The following is an 18,895-nucleotide window of genomic DNA, read 5'->3' as shown; positions in this document are numbered from 1 at the left end:
GCAGACAAACTTCGTGTCGGCCTCTTACTTAATCTCTGTAAGAATGTATAAATAATTCAGTTTTTTCGTCTTTTGTCACCTTAATATGTTTTGTTTTCTATCTCAAGATCATAACTTCGTGTCTTACCTACTTGCTGGCTGATCCACTATATCTGAGGTAAGTAACACAGTTTCACTCAAAAAGAAACACACAATGAAACACTTTATTTCTTGTAAGGTGCATGTGAGTACAGTACAGTGCAAACTGAACGCTTCTGTTAAATCTGAAGCTTTCACAAGATGCAGCAGCGTTTTTATATATATTTTATAGCTGGAATAAGCACAGCATGCAGTTTACCGTCCTAATGCTGTGCAAGATGACGATGAATAATATTGTACACACATGAATATTAAATGTTTTAAGCAGTGCAAAACATGAACTAGAGAATTAGCAAGGGTTTACAGGTTCACAAAGCAGAGATGCCCTCAACAAACACCATATTTTATCCAAAAAAAATCTTTCCTTCTAAACCTGTTAACATTTTAATTCGCCACAAACATTTAATGTATTTAAGTCTGCCCACACCCTAGTTTTTATTCCTTCAGTTATTTTTTTTAATGAAGCTAGTTAATTTATTTTACTTTTATTTTAAGTGTATTGTAGTTTAGAACATGGATGCTCAGGTGGCAAAGTGGTAAAGTACACTACCACTAAGATCCTGGCTTTGAATTTCAAGCTGTGCTATCCAACAGCCAGGTGTCTACACAGACATGACTGGCTATATCTCAGGGGCCAGCTATTTAGAGTCGCACTTGTTGGTGCACTCTCAGTGCCAGTCCCAAGCTCGGATAAAATGTGGAGTGTTGCATCAGATAAGGCAATCAAAAAATTTATAGTTTAGAACAATTCATGTTAGGTTTTATTTATGCTTCTTTATAATATCCATGCTAAGAGCCTACAGCATTTACAAGCAGTTTAGCTTGTAATTTAGTTACACACATCATTAAACGTTGTTGGAAATGATCAAATAATTTAATTTTTTATTTATAAAGCAAAAAAAATCTATCCTATGAAACCATCTGGTAATATTTGGCAACTGTGCAAATAAAAGTTGTTGGTCGTGGACTATTAAACTTGGTAACTTCATCAGCCAGTTTTATTAGACCTGCTAATCTCTCGCTGCTGCAGAAAAAAATGTTAATATGTGTAATAAATATTAATATCCATAATATATCTAACTATACTGTCTAATGTGCATAACCATAAAGAAACTGCATTATCATACACAGCATTGTGCAACTTTGATGTGACACTGCGATGTGATTTCAAGGCCATATTCACATGTCATTACTGTAGTAAGGGTTTTTTTCTTTTACCCATAACACCCAACACAACCCTCTGTCAGAGGTGAGATAAATCAGACACATATAAAGTAATGAAATACCTCTGAGCATGTCAATACTTCAACATCACCCCACACCTCACAATTATGTAGGAACAGAAGCTGTTAATTTGCCACTGTGGACAGCAAACTACAGCAAGAAACACCCTCACAATCTCTTTTGTTTAGTTCTCCTCTAATTGTTTTGGCTCTGGTGAAGTTTGTGGTTCTGGTCAGGGCCATTATTAAGGACAGAAGGTACAAGGTGGGTCACATGACCAATGCCCTTGGTCACCCCCTCTCGAAACAGCAGCTTAGCCCCGACTCGCAGGTACTCTGGATGTTTCAGGAATCTGAAACACACTACAGCCCTCTCACCAGTACGCAACTCCTCCTGCACAACACGCATGCAAAAATACAAGGGTGCTGGTTTGATTAGAATCATGATTGTCTGTCTTAGATACAATGCAATGCAAAATTAGAGATGCAGTACTATGCAATACTATGTGGACACATACCTTTCCAAGTAAACACTCCACTGTGGCTGTCTGCCGAACGTTTCCTACGTGCACCGTAACCTGGAAGCCGCGTCTGAACGTTTTAGCATGAAACAGCAGGACTATGGCTGCTTCAAACTGCCAGCAGATGGTGGGGTTCATCTTCGGACTTACCATCACCATTCCCTGTCATACACACACACACACACACACACACACACAGACAAAGTTATTAGGATTGATTAGCACGTCTGTTATCACAAGCCAGTTACATTAACAGAAAGTAAAATGGGTACGGAAAAGACAGAATTGTGGCCTTCACAGTCACCAGATCTCAACCTAGATCTCATTTAATATCTATGTTACATTTTTAGATTGGTGTGTTCAATCCCTACAGTAAATTTCCACAGCTGTTGGTATTTTAATACCTATCCATGCTATGTTAGAGGTAAACATTACCTTGCGTAGTAGTGAACGATCAAAGTTGCCTAGTGCGAGAGTAGCTGCCTGACCCGCTCGTAGCACCCTGCAGGCTGATCGATTTCTCTGCATACTGCAAACCTTCAACCTCAGGAACTTCCCATCATCTGTAGGTCCCACTACTAATCGATCTCCTTCACGACACACACCGCTATACACACACATACACACATACACAGACCAAGCATGCAGAAAATCTGTTATATGTAGCTCGCTGTTTTTACTTTTTGTCCAATATTTACTGTTTTTCACCAAATGTGTAAGTTTTTCAATGATTTAGTTATTCATACTGGTTTGCCCTGGGTGACATGCTCATTGTTTCTCCTGTTTTTTTATCTTTGTCCATGTCATCAGCACCTAATTTCGGGTCAACTCGAACATTAATTTTGAAGCAGATGCTTTTTGGATGCAGCAATGTAAAGACTGCCTAACTCTGGACAGTGTCTTCTAATTTATGGCAGACCTGTTGTTGGTGGCTATCAGATTACATCTGGCCATCCAGACTAATTTCCTCTTGCCCTAAGATGACCATTTTAGTCTTTTGTCCAAGCTTACTTTTTGAAGGGTGCAATCAAAATAGCTCTTTTTATATCTCATAAAAGCTGACAGCTGTGGTCTCACACAGTTACAAAAATGTAAAAATTCTGAACAATAGTAAAATGTAGTGTTACGTTTAGTTTAGTAATTTAACCCATTTTAGGTTGAAGTGTATAGTGACTTGCCTGTATAGAGTTCCTCCGACCACTGTTCCCACATCAGGTACGCTGTAGATCTCATCAACCTGAAAATAGATGTGCAAGAAAGACTGAGTAAAAATGTAGGCATCTCATTTTACCTAATATACTTATTACATATTAATTATTACATAATAAGTCACATATTATGTACAGCTGCAGGAATCCCAAAACACTTATGACAAATATATCTTTTTACATATACACAATTATTGTATTTAATGGAAAAGTGATTTTTATTTTAATTTATTTATGCCAGACTGTGTACCTGAAACTCTGTGAGTTGCTGCATGAGCTCCTCTTGCTCCTTGCTGTTGCTGAGTGGAGGCAGAATATTAAAGAAAATCTTCAGCAGTTCCAAGTTCTCTCCTGATACGCTCGACAGGGTGAAAATCGGAGTGATGCTGCACGTGAGGGGAAATGAATAACAGCAAGGCAGGTCCGAGTTTACTCATTTACTCACTTACATTAAGGGTGGGCAATATACAGAAATATTTGGTTATTTGTTCCGTTTATTACTTTAATCAGTCCACAATAAATGCAATTTCTTGTAAGGATGCAATTTTTGGTGATAGTGTGTTCCAATCTACATGCTTTTATGTTTTTAAATTCTAATAGTATATTTCCCATTGTTATGAACAAACACTGCTACAGGTCCACAGGAACACATCCAAATGCACACACTGTGGTAAATACTACAGATATGTAAAGGAAATGTACCTGGAGGACTGGGCAAAGCGCTGGGCGGCGGTGACTGCGTCGTCCCGGTTAGCAATCAGCATGGGCACCTTGTTGCACCCAGGCAGCATCAAAAGCCGCTCCAATTGGCGTACAGTCTTCTGTACAGCACCACCCACACACACATCCACTTTGCTGACCACCACAAACACGGGCACCTTCAGTGCCAGAGCCAGGCCCAAGTGTTCCCGTGTAGTGCCCGCTGAGAAAAAGAAAGTACTGTGACTTGCACAATAAGGCACCTTATATTAGAGCACTTATTGTTTCAAAATTGGCATAGGACAGTAAAATCACTAAATTGACCACATTAAGTTTCCAACAACAAAAGTGTCTGCTAAATCACATTGAAGAAGATGATGACCACTGAGCAAGCTTACATAATGGCCAGAACAGAAATAAATACACTTATACCAGAAGATCTACACATACTTGCACACACTCACCGACACCTGTGTTGGCACCCACCACAAGCATGGCAAAATCAGGGCAGTAGCTGGTTAAGCCAAAGATGGTGGTCTTTAAATACTTATGATGGCCGGCAAGGTCAATAAAGGTGATCATCTTGGACGAACTCTCACAGATCTCCTCAGCTGTACGAGACTCACTGTAATTTACCACCTGGCAATCATAAAATACATAAAATACAAATGAGATGCATATATATGAACTAGCATATCAGATCTGAACTAGAGTAACTGAAAATGGAAAACTGGACATCTATGTTAGGTTTCAATGCTGTTTTCACAGCTTAAAAACTGGCTGTGCCTGAGGGAGGAAGATCAATGGGGTTCCCCATTGTTGCAGGTATTGTGGCCCCTGCTAGCTGGTCGAAGTTGTCTGCACAAGGAACCATCAGAAGTGCCCATTGACTAATCGTACGTCAGATGGGGCATATGAGGGAAGGCAGGTGACGAGATTTAGCAGTACTCTGTGGTACTGCTGATGGTTGTAAGAGATCTGGAGCTCTGCTCTCAATTTATTTGATTATAGGTTAATCACTACCATCCCTAATCCAAACACACATATATTCTTATTTGAACTTTGGGATTCATTATCTGCATATTAGTGTGAAATATTCACATTGTGTAACCCCTAATCCATCTCACCTCTCCTTTACTGTTAAAACCAAGAATCTCGAAGCTGATGCTTGATGTGCGGCCCGTCTGGATTTCGTGCAGGTGTCGGAACAGATTGAGCCGGGCGCGGCCTCGTCCGTTATCCAGCTCGCCCTGCGTCAGGACACCTAGAAGAGTGGACTTTCCTGAGTCCACGTTTCCCAGCACAGCCACGCGCAGGTCCAGAAACTACATACAGTACAGTACAGTACAGATTACATCAGGGTTTTTCAAACTTTTTTTCAAGTGACCCACATTTTGTTCATGTGCAAAAATATTTACCTGCTGGTTATCTGGAACTTTTCTCACAAGAACTTCTGCGATTTTTCTTGGTTTGTCCGATTCATAGTCCACCTCCCTCTCTCTCAGGAGTGTGATGTCAGCTCCGACCCTGCAAAATCAAATATACACACACACATACTAACACACACATATATACCACTAAACAAACAAAAAATATTTACAGGGTTGAGACACAGTCAGGCTACACCGTTGAGGGGTAGTAATACAGGGTATTACAGGGTTAATGTACTGGGTCACCATGCTGGATCAGGGTACAAGGTTAGGGATATGAAGTAGCACAAAAGATACGATTTCTCCATACTTCTCAGCCATTCTGCGTAGTGTCTTTAATGAGGCCTTCATGTCATTGTCGCTGAGTCCAACCAGCAGTCCATTGTCTTCTACACCGATCTGATAGACGGCCTCACCTCGGCCCTCCTGCAGACGCCACTTTAGCTGCGTGGCTAGGTGCTCAAATCGGTACTGTGTCGGGTTCACCAGCTTTAACTAAGAATGGAACACATAAGCAAGCTGTGAGTTTAACTCTTCTAACAGTTTGTATTAATCATTGCCATTATGTGGAAACATCATACCTTATATTCAATGTTTCCTTCCTCTGCCTGAAACAGATAATAAATGTTTTTATATTAGAGTACAGTCTGTATCAAATTTGTGTGACATACATGTCCTTTAAAGCGTGTGTAATCATTTTATTTTGAACTATATACCATATACTGGCTCCATTGTCCACTCCTGCGTAAAAGATAGCTTATAATCCTGGTGCCGATTTTACTTTTTACTGGGGTGATATGGGTGTTTGATAACCATTTTTAATAGCACTTTTTAACATGACACTGGTTTTACTTAAGCTTTTGTTGGTCTCAAGTTCCCATTGTGTAATATCACGTTTGGCAAATATGTTTTCACATCATTGTATTTATTCAAACAACAAATCAGTTTGGGCAGCACAGTGGCACGGTGGGTAGCACTGTCGCTGTACAGCAAAAAGGTCCTGGGTTCGAGTACCTTATCTGTGCATGTTCTCTCCGGGTCCAAAGACATGTAGTTAGACCAACTGGAGATGTGAGTGTGTTTGTGTGCCCTGTGATGGACTGGCGACCTGCCCGGGGTATTACCCACCTTTCGCCCAGTGAATTGGACCACCGCGACCCTGAATAGGGTCATACAGTCTATACTGACCTTGGCTACCAAGGAACAAGTGTGTGTGTGTGTGTGAATTACCGCACCTCAGAGCGGCTTTATTAAAGCTGAGTGTTGCGGGAGTTGTAACGGTACCTCCGGGGGTAAAAACGGCGGCGGCTCGTTGGATTTTTTACCCCTCCGTCTCCTGCCCCTCCTCCTGTTTCTCCTTTTGCGGGATTTACGCGTTTGTTCGGAGATAGCGGATCCGGGCCCAGGAGCGCCTGACTTCACCTCCATAACCAACCTGCGCTATTCCGCTAGAATATTAACTGTATACAATTTTATATTCTCTCTTCGTCCGTCAGTCTAGTCCAGACAATATTCAAATCCTCTGAATTAGATTGAATTGTGTACAGGCCGGAGGATGGAAGGAAGAAGCTGTTATTAATGCAGCACCAGCGCGCACTGTGGCTGCTCAGGGTTGCCAGATTTCACATAATAGTGTCAAAACTGTCACATCAAGACAACCAACTGTTCATTTACATTACATTTACATTTCCCTAACTGTTCCCCAATAATACGTTTGTATTTTGTCCACGGGTCACGTTTACCCTCCAAAAACAAAACTACACACAACATTAATCAGTAATAGATTAGTAATTAGCAGAAACCATCTTGGACAGAAACCAGTTAAAATTGGAAAGTAATGGTTTTGTGTACAGGGCAGGTGTAGCCTAGTGGTTAAGGTACTCGACCAGTAAGCAGAAGGTTGCCGGTTCAAGCCCCACCACTCCCAGGTTGCCAGTGTTGGGCCCTAGAGCAAGGCCCTTAACCCTCAGTTGCTTAGATTGTATACTGTCACAGTACTGTAAGTCGCTTTGGATAAAAGCGTCTGCTAAATGCTGTAAATGTGTACAACACACCGAATCATGACCAGGAACCATGATAAACAGCATTTTTAGTGGTCACCAACCTGCATTTGTTGTTTTATATGCTTTTTATGTTGTTTTCTGCTAGTCATTCAGCATTTGTGAGGTTTTGTGCTAGTTTTTGCTCATCACCAACCAACATCTGTAATATTTTTATGCTGGTTTTTAAGCCTGGTCACACTTGTTTTTACTGGCCATCAAGCAGCATATATTGTTTTATAGTTTTAATGCTGGTCAAGCTAGTTTATTACTTTTCACTGGCCATATTTTTATGCTCTTCATTTTCCCCTGTGGTCACTGACCAACATTTTTTATCTTTTAAATACAAATAATAGTAACAATATTATTATAAACAACAATAATCTTCTGTTTTTTTTAAGTAAATTAGTTAATTTTTTAAAATATAGGTTTTCTTCCCAGAATGATTCACCTGTGTGACTCTAACACAGTGATGTCCAAACTTTTACTAGGAGGGTCAGATTTGATCATGTGAAAGGGCCCGAGGGCCAACAGTCCCTGATGACATTATTTAAAACAAGAAAATATGCATATAAATACGCTGTTATTTATTAATTGTAATTTCACACAGCGAACAACAACCAAATGTAAGCATTCAGATGAACTAATCAGAACACAGAACAAACCATTTAAATTACTAACTGAACTTTAAAAAGTCTGTAAAAAAAAAAAGATAGGGCGCATTCACAAAAATAAAGCTTAACGTGGCTTTAAGTACTAAAAGAACGACGCAGGAACTCTGAGTTTCTCTAAATTATTACTGCGCATAAGTTCTCTCCACCACGCAAACGCTTAGGTCGTTGTTTTAGTACAACACGTCACGTAAAATTTTGTCCCCGTTAATCGTTGTTCGTACAGCCTGTGTCGCTTTTATGACGTCATACATGAGTACGTCTTATTCACGGCTTTGCCGCTTTGCATTTGAATGACTGACACAGCATTGCTGCCACCATGTGGTAAAAAGGGGAATTACATGTTTAATTAATATACTTTATTGTTTTTTTCTGTTTGACTGTGCTGGCGGGCCACAAGTAATGCAATTTAATGCAGTTTAATTTTTCATGTATTTGACCCATTGTAATATACAGGCATTGATCACATTCAGTCAGATGATTCAATGATTCAATCCACAGATTCAGCAGCAATCAACACCGAATCATCTGACTGAATGTGATCAATGCCTGTATATTACAATGGGTCAAATATATAAAAAATTAAACCTTTATATATATTTATCTCCACTTAGGAACGTAGTAGAACAATGTTTATGTCTAAGTGTCCCAAATCTGAAAAATATGAGAAAGATCAAATTAAGTCAAAAATTTTATCCAAATTTATGAAAAATATAAATGTTTATTTTTCATATTTGGAACATGCTAGAACAATAATAACTGTATTTTGGCGTATGTCTAAACGTCCCAAATATATGATCCGAATATGAAAAAAATCAAAGAAAGTCAAAAATTTCGCCGAAAAAAACACAAACTGAACTTTAAAGACGAATAAAAAATAAAAGAAGAAATAAAGCTTAACGTGGCTTTATGTACTAAAAGAACGACGCAGGAACTCTGAGTTGCTCTAAATTATTACTGCGCATAAGTTCTCCCCACCACTCAAACACTTAGGTCGTTGTTGTAGTACAACACGTCACGTCAAATTTTGTCCCCGTTAATCGTTGTTCTTACAGCCGGTGTCGCTTTTATTACGTCATACATGAGTACGTCTTATTCACGGGCTTGCCGCTTTGCATGTGAATGACTTACACAGTATTGCTGCCACCATGTGGTTAAAAGGGGAATTACATGTTGAATTAATATACTTTATTATTTCTTTCTGTTTGACTGTGCTGGCGGGCCACAAGTAATGCAATTTAAGACAGAAGACGCGGGCCGTATAAAATCTAACCTTGGGCCGGACATGTCTGCTCTAACAGAATAACTGATTTGATTGGCTGGGAGCAGGGTGCGCTGCATAGACTCCAACTTATCTACTAGCCAAAAACGTAGAGAGAAAAGCAGCAGGATAACGAGGTAAATAGTAAGGTAAATATGTGTATATTACTTAGTATTAATCAAGTTTAGAGTTTTATCTTTGTTTTAAGTTTATGTAAGTAAGTAATGTTGTTAATTTTTCTACATTACAGCATCATGCTTTAACCAAAGCCAACAGCAGGACCTCTTATTTCTGCTTGACAGAGAGCCAGTAAACCTTGTAAATAACTTGTTTGCTAGGAGATACTCAGTCCTACATAATGATGGTTATAAGCTCATGACATAGACTGCTTAACATGACCTAGCTGAAATACAAAGAACTTAATTTTAAGAAGGTGTGTCTACATACTTTTGGCTTTAAAGTGTGTTCCCCATTGTTTGTAATAGTAAGAACAACAAAAACATTACCTGTGCAGGGCAGATCTATTAAAAGGAACAGACGAACCATGTCTTTAGGCTGACTTTTATTAAAAGCATTTTACAAGAAAAACACACAAAGCAACATCGATAACTGACATTCGAATGAGCTGTACAATTAAGATTTTCCATACATGCATCAGATACATCATTGTTTATAAACCATTATTAATATCGATAACAATAACTTCATCACCTTATACATAAAACCATACAGTTACATTTCATACATCACATGTAGCTCTGGGTCTCCCAAACCCAAATTGGACTAGTAAAATAGAACACAGATGGCAAACGCTGCACTTGCATCACTCCTACAGTACAGAAATAAGTAAAGCCCTCACAAACTCAATGTTAAACTTCCTCTGCTTTGTCAAGTCCTGTTTTTTTTTTCTCTTCAACGTTTTGAAATTACTTCTTGTAACTGGTGCTATAAAAATAGCCCTCTTAGAAATGTACACAGGCCACTGGATACTTTAGGGAAGAAATGCCTCAACAGTACCTACAGCTATTCACTACATAGCACACAAAAGTAAACATATACAGACTCCACTTCCTGTAACTTGGATCATTTCATAGTAAGACCGTGATGGCCAAAGACATGCTTTATCTACCTTCATATGTTGTAGTAAAATAAGTAACTTCTTTTTGATAGACTTTTACTGCATATTTGTCACATCAAACGATTTCAGATCATTTAAAAGAAGTCCATTATACATTTTCTACAATGTCAGGATTATTCACACAGTTCTTCAACACTGATATTACTCTTGGCAACTCTATCAGTACACCACAATACATTTTAAAACAACGAGGCTTCCTACAGAAGTTTCTACAGGGACACTATGCCCAGAGAAAAAAACTCAGAGAAGTTCTGGTCAACCAGCTATCATTCTCAGCTCATGTAGGTTTTTCTCCCCTACAACATCAGGAAAAAAGTAGATGTCATTCTGAACTATATAGTCTTCCAAAGACATAAATGCAAGAACATTCCAGAATATCTAAGCAGAAAAAAGGTTCTTAAAATATGTTAGACTGAAAATAGGTTACAAAACCAAGATCTTGACCGAACCACAGAACAGTCCATGAATCTCACAACACAGCCTAAACAACATCTGGACAACTGCAGATGTATCTAGTATCATCTTAAGTTGAACTACTGTGTCTTAAATGTGTTTAATCAAGTTCCCTTTCTGTAACAATGTCATTTTTGAATAACCTAAAATCATTCTGTGACAAACATGTAGTAACAGAGGCGATCAGAAAAAGGGGAATTCCTTGTTTTGTTTTTCCAGCACTATAATATATAAATGCACCACAAAAGGTGCCCTGCGTACGGGCAGCACCGGAAAATGTTGTGAGTCATGGAGTCTCATCTCATTCAGACCTCGCATAAACTTCACTTAACAAACTTAAAAACATGAATACAAAGAATAACGGATTTAGTAACCTAACTTGATACAATAATAAAGCAAAATCTGACTAAACATAGAAAAAACAGAACAAATTAACCGTACTGAACACAATAGTAGATCAAATAACCTAACAGAACATTAAAACCTAAAGGCCTTGATACACTGTGGCAAAAGGTTATTATTTAAGAATTCCAGTGATTTTTGAGAAAGTTTATTCTCATGTTTGTGTGTTTTTGTGTATACATGCGCCCAGTTCTCTGTTGGTGGACCCCAGCCAAGCCCAAACCCCCCACACACACACACACACATTCAGGTTGTAAATGCCTTGTTGCTTGCCTGCCTATGGCTAGAATAAAGTCAACTCACAAGGACATAAATGCAATTCATGATGCAAAGCAAACGTGTTTATCTCCAGTCTGTTCTGGCAGAGCAGTTTATTAAAAGACTGGCCAACACTGTTAGGTAGTGGACAAACATAAAATCTTATATTTATCACCTGTCTAATTTAATAGAATGGCTATTAAATTACTGACAGGAAATTGCAGTTTGCCTATCCCTAAAATTCTCTCACCCCTAAAATTCCCAAAGGCACATTCATTAGGGATTAGCAAAGCATGTTGCTTGTCATTTTTAATTAAATCATACATGGTATTTCCTTTCTTTTTAACTTAACCTTCCATAGTTAATTTAGCTGCCATATGAACTCATTCTAATGCTGGGACGTTCATATTCCATAAACAAATGGTCGACATTTTTCTTTTTCCAGCAAGCAGCTAAAACTGAATAAATAAATAAATGTCTCCTTTCTAGCGGCCTCTGTGATTGCATTTCTGTCAAACTAAATACATTCAGATCAATTAAAGATGTTACACAAAGTGGACCTGGGTAATGGCTCAGCCTGTTTTTATAAATCATATGAGTTATTCAAAGAAAGTTATTATAAATGATTTATAACATCCATCCAAAAGGTAATCGATCATGCAATCAGGCTTAATTTTTGCCAGCCAGGCAGAACAGAAAGCTCAATCATCTTAAGCCTTTCCTAACAAGCAAAGCAAATTTCTGTTTCTACAAAAACACTATGCCACAGGTCTAGCCCTATTTAAAATTAACTAGTGTATCAGGGGGAGCTACAACAAACTTCCACACCCTTAACGGGGCGCCAATCCATTGCGAGGCCTCGCCCCAGAGATACAGCAGCCTAGTTTGTATGTAGACGGCTGACTGGTTCAAAACTCCTTCACTGGTTAATATGCAGTAACAGAGGCAAAAAGAAAGGAAGCCGTTTAGTAGGATGTACCAAACTGTCCACCATGACATTGGACTATTTAATTCCTTTGGCTGCCCCATAAAGTGCAGTTGGTCTAGGTTAAAATAGACATTGGATGAAACAAGAGCTGACATCTGTGTTTAGATAAACCAAACCAAAAGCAGGCACAACTCTAAATCTGCAAAATAAAATGTCACAATTCCTATATAAATATATTGCAAAAGACGGTAATACACAATCTCTAAATGCTAAAGATGTGTGGTTGGCACAATCACAGAATGTTAATGATCCAAAAAGCTAAAACCATTCAAATCATGCAGGTTAAAACTAAAAAATCCTATCTATTCAATAAATATGAGGCTTATTGCAATTAAAACATGTAGCAACATGAAAGCAATAGTGTAGTCCTTAACTAGCAGCCCTTCACATTTTCATATAAGACTGCGTTCACAAGGATTTTTTTAGCATCTGTCAGAAACGCATTTATATGTGTTGTGTTTCTGGTTATTATAGACAGAGATCAGCGTCTTCCCAATGAGAACACCAACATGCTCATTGATAATCATTAGCAAAAACCACATGTCCAGTAGACATGTGTATACACTGGTGGGCTGCCAAACTAAGACTCTTCATGAGTAGTGAGTCACGATCTATTTAAATCAGGTGTTAAGTACAAAAGGAAAACAGCCAAATAGACATCAAATTAGTAACAGCCAAAGCACAAATCAGGCTACTTTTTTAGTACTGTAGTATGTGATTTAAGACACAGCAAGTCTTTTATTTGGTGGATATAAATGATTATGATGGATTATTTTTTCAGAAGACTCACTGATGCTCATTAACACAGTGAAAGGCTTCCATCACGTACAGAATCACAAGTGAAAATGCATCAAGAAATATTAGCCTGAATAATATACTTTATGGAAAGTAAAGTGGCCTTTTTGACAGATGCTAAAAATGTCCCTGCGTATTGTACATAGCCTCACTGTAAACCAGTGCAACCAATGTCATATGATTGCACTTCTGTAAGACTTGATTTGTACAAATAGAAATGTTAAGGTTACGGAGGCTGGACCAACTCTAAACACCAAGAATTAAAAAGACAAGGCTTCTGAGTGGTGCACACAATAAACAGTTCCTTTGATCATCATTAAAAGTGGGTTTAAACCATGGTGACACTGTAACAAGACTTCAGAGAGCAACCCAATCGTAAGCTTGTGTGTATGAAAGGGTGCATTTATTGCCCTTTGCCAAGCACCTTAATTCGCTTATTGATGCTGCATGAAATGCGGTTTGAAAAGATGCTGCGGCATCACACGTTTTGCAGGGACCATGTGCTAGCCCTTACTTATCCAGATTGGTAACCATCATGTTGGAGCTGAGAGACTAGTGGGTAAGAACAAAACTGGGACAAAAATGGGGTAGAATGTGTAATAAAAAAAATCTGTATAGATACTTTAATTCGCTTAAAAATATGTAAATTTTGGAAGTTGAATATTCTTATAGCGAGTTCTTGTGTCAGTCGTAAGTGGGATACTGTTTACTAGGTGGTGGAAGATTTTGTGTTGTCGGCAGGATGTGGTGATGGGGGTTCGGACGCCGCTCCAGACTGGCAGAACTCCTTAATTGTGACAGTAAGGTGGTTCGTGGCGACATCTGTGACGACGACATTAGAACAGCTGGAAGCTCGCTCTGGGTGCCAGTCAGGGTCACCATGTTTTGCTGCTCTCGTTTTAGATGCAGGCTGATCGTGAGGCAATTTTCTCTTTCTGCCCCTCTTTTTGGGTTTGTCCTCTGGTGGTGATGTCAGAGAGGAAGGCTGGATTTCAGTGGCCAATCTCTTATTGGCCATCGAAGGATTCGACTGGGTCTGAACCCTGGACGAATTTGCTGATGAACGCCCCCCAGCTTTGCCAACTCTGGAGCCAGCTTGGTTTGAAACTGGTAAGCACGGTTGAAGCCCAAATGGCTGCCCGTACATGGGAAATCCCAGCATCTTCATAGGCGGCTGGAACGGCCTGTAGGGCATGTCTGCTTGCCTCTTCCCGATAATGCGATTCCGAGACGGAATCTGTGCCCGTCCTTGTCCTTTGGTTGCCCCATTGGTGCATTTGTCAATGACCTTGAGGTTGAGAATGATGCGACCCCGCTTGACCTCTCGTGGCTTTACCCTGCGGTTTAAAATGCGCACGGTCTCGGAGAATGGTGACATCGGCAGGCGGGAGACAAACGACGAGCCGTCCGGGTCGGGTCGTGGCAGAGGCCGGCGGGACATACGGTGGCACCGATGGATGTCCTTCTTCAGTTTGTGTGCATTGGCTAATGAGTGCAACCTGGGCGTTGGCGCCTGAGACGACGACGAAGAGTTTGGACGGACTCTTGATGAGGAAGGGGACGGAGAAGCTTGATGGGAACTGGAAACACGGGTCGATGTCACACTTGATCGTGCCTAGTGGTATAGAATGGTATCATTAGCAGACGCAATGAAAAACTAAATAAATACAGTGCTTTAAAAAGTTCTTAAATCCTAAACTATTTAAATGTTGCAAATAGTGATATGACACCAAAAAGTACTCGGATATAGTTGCAAAGGTCAGCATCTGTGACTGAAGGTGGATGTTAACTTCAAACGCAAGAAAACAATATTAAAAAATAGCAGAAGTGGTCAGACTAAAGTGGATTGGCTGCTCTAGATTCCCTTTATGTCTAAGTGAGTAAGTAAATTGGGTGAGTCTGTAATGCCCTGAGATGCACAGGTATCCTGTTTTGGTAAGCCTGTTTTGCACCCAGTGACCCTAACGTAGGTGAAGATAATAAATGACTGTTTTTTCTTCTTGTTTTTTTTCTAATTTGCAGTGGAAATGATGGCATAACTGGGTTGGTCATTCCTCAACACGAGCGTCATTGATACGTCTTGACAGAAGGTACATCTTCTCTTATAGTTTAAATCTAATTCTGCACACACTGTCTGGAACCATTAAATTATTTTCATTTTGGCACGTTTCGTATATAGGTTTACAAACACTTTACCCTGAACCAGCCTTAGGGTACTTCACCTAAAAAAAAATTGGGCCGGGACTGTCCTAGCTTCCTAACACTTTCTAAAATAAAGAACAGTGAGGCAAAATAAAGAAAGACTCAAACCTTGAGCATAAAGTTTTTTGGTTTAGGTCCCCGCTTTTTTGGGCCATGAAGCTCCTTGTCTCGCTCCCTGTATGTAGACATGAAAGAAGTTGTTATAAGAATGCAGGTGTACATCTCCACTGAGCCAAAACTATTAAGACTACAGGGTCCTAATAGTTCCACTTATATGCAGAACTAATAAAGACAGGAAGGCACAATTTACTGACATAAACCTACTTTCGCTCAAATGCTACAATGAGCCGATCGTCCAGGATGTTTTCCTCTGGTTCCCAGGTGCTGTGTCTGCAACAAAAGAGAGAAATTTGTCAAATACAATCACAAAAATAATGTCATATTATTAAGTAAAACCGACTTTAATCATTGCATTTAATCAAGGGCTCAGCTAACTGTAACTGTACATCCATCTGTACCCATAATGCAAGTTTATCCTCCTTGCCTCTATTGCTCAATACTAATCTCTTAATGCATAATTTCTGTTGCTTAAATACCAGATGCAGCACATGTGAGATTGTTTTCTGTCAATGATTTCATTGCTCAGAAATGCATACATGTACTTTTTACTGTGACAAATGATGCACTGTACGTTACATATAAGGTTACCTTAAACACAGTACTAAACAGCTCATGATTTCTAAAAAAAAAAAAGAACAGTATAGGTTTAATTAATTTATAAACATTACAAATAAACACCATCTACTTACTTTAGTGCCCATCCTCTCCATTTCACCAGATATTCAATCTGACCCTACAGAAAACAGCAGGAGTGTTAAATGTGCAATTATGTTGAAATAACTATTTGTTAGCATTATAAAACTACATAACTTATTTAGCAAAATACACTGAGTAGACAAAGCTCTGGGTATTAATCCAAAGGTGTGTTCGAGTCCTATGTCTGCCATTTAGTCAGGGACCTCTAAGCAAGATTGTACTTTGGTTGTTATATGCTGAACCATAATAATAAGATATTTTGCAATTTGTCATTTTTTATTTATTTATTACGATTTTAACGTCATGTTTTACACACTTTGGTTACATTCATGACAAAAACAGTAGTTACTCGTTACACAAGATTCATCAGTTCACAAGTTCAATGTCAAAAACAAACAGTGTTTGATGCTGTTTAAGTGATGGACCATTCTCAGCACTGCTATCATGGTATCACTTATAACATGGTAATAACATATTAATGTGTGTTTTTTTTTTTTTATTAATGCCCACTTTCTGATCACCAAGCATTGATTTTAAGATGTTTAAAAATTCCAATACTACTGCACCTGCTACACTTACAAGTATAACATACACCATGTCATTGTCATATTGGTGTCATAGCAGTGCTAAGAATGGTCCAACACCCAAACATTATCTGCTCAATAGGGGTCCTATGGTCATCCATTTGGATTGATATATTAGGTACAGTAGGGTTACAGTGCAAAGAGCAATAGATGGCGTACAGTCAGTAGTTGTATACCCACACAGTTTACCTGTAATGTGTGTAAAAGATATGTGTACCTAATAAAGTGCTCGGGTGAGTGTGTATTAAACTATGTATTGCATAACACTACCTAAAGCTTCAGTGCATCACTAATCTTTTTTTTTACATTCTTTTTTGCACCTGATACACGTGCATCATAATGATTCAGAACACATGTATGTATGCATGCATGCATGCATGCATGCATGAACTGGTGATTAGACGTAATGCACTGGTGCATGTTCGAAAATGGCTGAATGTTTGCTGGATGCACTTTGTCCTATCTAGGCGACACAAACTGTTCAGCTGCAACACAACTGAACAGCTGAACTCTACACAATGCAAAAGTGCACAGCGCACTAGTTTATGCAAACTAACACTATACAGTCCTGTTCATTTACACTCGTAGGGGGGATGGAAATATTTAGAACTAGGCCTGCTCCCCCCTCGTCATTAAACGGTCTCTTCTCAGTGTGCCCACACAGCGCGAGCTTCAGCCAGCCACCCTCCCGGCGTCCGCTCGCGGACAGGATACCCCGACACCCCCGGACTCTCACCTTTCGGACGCGGCGCTTTAGGATCTCCTCGGCGGCAAATACTCGCTCCCCGATGGCGGTCAGCTCCATGCTCTTACCCGATTATACAGTTTCAGTGCTGACCGCGCGGAGGCGACACTTACACATCCACTACAGCAGGAGGAGCGTAGGAAAGAGCGCCATGTGATCCAGGCCCGGCCACGCCCCTTGGCATTAAAAATTGCTTTAAAAGAGTAAAACAGAAACCCTGAGTACCTGAAAGAAACCCACACGTACACGTGAAGAACGTGCCAAATTCCTCACAGTCTAAGACTACTGACGTGATGTGGATCAAACCCAGGTTCAAAGGACCTATGTTGTTGTTCAACACACTTAACTATGTATAGCAACGGTCACTTTCTTGCCTTGAATAGTGGGTAGCACTGTCGCCTCACAGCAAGAAGGTCAGTCCCCCGGGTTCTTTCTGTGTGGAGTTTGCATGTTCTCCCCGTGTCTGCGCCGGTTTCCTCCCACAGTCCAAATATGTGCAAGTGAGGTGAATTGGAGATAACTGTGTTTGACATTAAACCTGTGAACTGATGAATCTTGTGTAACGAGTAACTACCTGTCCTGTCATGAATGTAACCAAAGTAAAAACATTACGTTAAAATCCTAATAAATAAATAAATTGCCATGGATAACCGGGCCCTCTTATGTGAATTATATCAGTATGATGGGATCTGTCCATAAAACACATCAAAATTAAATAAAAAAAACCATCAAATCGAGACTTTATTGTCGAAAGACCATAACGAAGAAACTGAAAAGCAACAGTCAAGGAAATAACACTACAGCAGGAGCCACACATGTTTGATTTAGTTAATGTTATTATCCTTTTGGGTAAATATCATATCCACATTTGTAAATGGAAAAAGTGTCCGACCCTCTTTTAATCTATTTATTTGCGACTTCACTCATTTCTTTCGCAGTGTTTCATTTATGAAGAAACCTAACAAGAAGACTAAAAAAACCTGCTTTTGACTATGAGAAAATATCTTCTGTTCTAATTGTGCTCCATTTGGTCCATTTTCCTCATTTTTCCTCTATCTTTTCTTTTTGCCTTGCGACTTTTTATTGTTAGTTGAATGATTACTTGTGATGTTCACTGCTTTTCCTTCTATTTGTAATTTTTTTTTTCTTAATTATTGTTGTTTCCCCGACTTGTATTGTATATTGTGTTAATTTAATAATAATAAAAAAAACCAAAAACACTACAGTCATGAATGAAATTGTAGGCACGACATATGGATGTGTTCCAATCGACATGCTATCTCTCGTACACGTCATTCTCTATACAAAGCGACATAATAGTGCA

The 18,895-nt window shown here is 39.3% G+C and overlaps 2 protein-coding genes across 2 annotated transcripts; both read right to left on the bottom strand.

Moving 5' to 3' along the window:
- Positions 1-203: 203 nt before the first annotated feature.
- On the bottom strand, positions 204-6,656 carry gtpbp2b (GTP binding protein 2b). The gene is made up of 12 exons (XM_062989498.1): positions 6,504-6,656; positions 5,801-5,827; positions 5,530-5,714; positions 5,208-5,316; positions 4,917-5,114; positions 4,254-4,428; positions 3,793-4,012; positions 3,341-3,476; positions 3,061-3,119; positions 2,318-2,489; positions 1,880-2,044; positions 204-1,755 (listed from the first exon to the last, which is right to left on the bottom strand). Exons 1-12 carry the CDS (start codon positions 6,645-6,647, stop codon positions 1,558-1,560), a joined length of 1,788 nt encoding a protein of 595 aa, XP_062845568.1. The 5' UTR covers positions 6,648-6,656; the 3' UTR covers positions 204-1,557.
- A 6,557-nt stretch (positions 6,657-13,213) lies between these two features.
- cbx6a (chromobox homolog 6a) lies at positions 13,214-17,639 on the bottom strand. Its single transcript, XM_062989794.1, has 5 exons — positions 17,563-17,639; positions 16,236-16,279; positions 15,751-15,816; positions 15,535-15,601; positions 13,214-14,839 (listed from the first exon to the last, which is right to left on the bottom strand). Exons 1-5 carry the CDS (start codon positions 17,629-17,631, stop codon positions 13,934-13,936), a joined length of 1,152 nt encoding a protein of 383 aa, XP_062845864.1. The 5' UTR covers positions 17,632-17,639; the 3' UTR covers positions 13,214-13,933.
- Between the last annotated feature and the right edge of the window lie 1,256 nt (positions 17,640-18,895).

Source organism: Trichomycterus rosablanca, chromosome 27, assembly GCF_030014385.1.
Source record: "Trichomycterus rosablanca isolate fTriRos1 chromosome 27, fTriRos1.hap1, whole genome shotgun sequence".
NCBI lineage: Eukaryota > Metazoa > Chordata > Actinopteri > Siluriformes > Trichomycteridae > Trichomycterus > Trichomycterus rosablanca.
The sequence above is the reverse complement of the archived record's forward strand: the minus strand, read 5'-3'. Positions and strand labels throughout refer to the sequence as shown.

Excerpts from the sequence above, each read along its gene's own strand:
- gtpbp2b (XM_062989498.1), bottom strand. The coding sequence starts at position 6,647 with ATGGAGGTGAAGTCAGGCGCTCCTGGGCCCGGATCCGCTATCTCCGAA. Across the intron at positions 3,477-3,792 it reads CGCTTTGCCCAGTCCTCCAG|CATCACTCCGATTTTCACCC; the intron begins GTACATTTCCTT and ends CCTCACGTGCAG. Across the intron at positions 1,756-1,879 it reads TGGAGTGTTTACTTGGAAAG|GAGGAGTTGCGTACTGGTGA; the intron begins GTATGTGTCCAC and ends CGTGTTGTGCAG.
- cbx6a (XM_062989794.1), bottom strand. The coding sequence starts at position 17,631 with ATGGAGCTGACCGCCATCGGGGAGCGAGTATTTGCCGCCGAGGAGATC. Across the intron at positions 16,280-17,562 it reads TAAAGCGCCGCGTCCGAAAG|GGTCAGATTGAATATCTGGT; the intron begins GTGAGAGTCCGG and ends TGTTTTCTGTAG. Across the intron at positions 15,817-16,235 it reads TGGAGAGGATGGGCACTAAA|ACACAGCACCTGGGAACCAG; the intron begins GTAAGTAGATGG and ends CTTTTGTTGCAG.